Genomic DNA, 660 nt, shown 5'->3' with positions numbered 1-660 from the left:
GACTGCATGCAGCCCCGCGATATCTGCACGGTATTGTGGGCCTCAGCTAGGGCTGGTGCCTGGGGGCCCCCCTGGGGGCCCCCAGGGGGGCCCCTTGGGGGCCCCCAGGGGGGCCCCCAGGGGGCCCCTGATGAAGATACTGCAGCGCTGCTTGCTGCTGTGTTTAACCTACAGCAGCAGCAGCAGCAGCAGCAGCAGCAGCAGAAGCAGCAGCAGCAGAAGGAGAAGCATCATCGTTACCGTTGTGATCGTCAGCAGCTGCAGCAGCAGGAAGAAGAGCAGCAGCAGCAGCAGCAGCAGCAGCAGCAGCAGCAGCAGCAGCAGCAGCAGGGATTGAGTGCTGTTGACCTGCGTATGCTGGGTGAGGTACTGGGTGTAGTTTATATAAATAAAGAAAAAAGAAAAAAAATAATTTATTTATTTTGTTTGTCTCTTTTTAGTTTAATTAAAAATAATATAAACACAGATATTTCTCTTCTTATACAAACCCTCAACTCACTACACACACAAACCCTAAACCCTAAACCCTCACACCACCAACAAACCCTAAACCCTAAACCCTCACACCACCAACAAACCCTAAACCCTAAACCCTCACATCACCACCAAACCCTAAACCCTAAACCCTCAGAGCAGCAACAAACAGAGGGGTTTATTAAC

At 51.2% G+C, this 660-nt stretch overlaps 1 protein-coding gene across 1 annotated transcript in view; it reads left to right on the top strand.

Annotated features, from left to right (window-relative positions):
* EMH_0047330 (uncharacterized protein) overlaps positions 1-660 on the top strand; it is a gene marked incomplete at both ends in the record, with an annotated part of 7,360 nt that overhangs the window by 1,892 nt on the left and 4,808 nt on the right. The window contains one exon of the mRNA XM_013496269.1: positions 175-361. Within this exon, the coding sequence (XP_013351723.1) occupies positions 175-361 (187 nt within the window). The remainder of the gene's footprint in view (positions 1-174; positions 362-660) is intronic.

Source organism: Eimeria mitis, genomic scaffold, assembly GCF_000499745.2.
Source record: "Eimeria mitis Houghton genomic scaffold, Emh_scaff2013, whole genome shotgun sequence".
Lineage (NCBI taxonomy): Eukaryota > Apicomplexa > Conoidasida > Eucoccidiorida > Eimeriidae > Eimeria > Eimeria mitis.
Note: the sequence above shows the minus strand (reverse complement) of the source record. Positions and strands in the feature narration are given on the sequence as shown.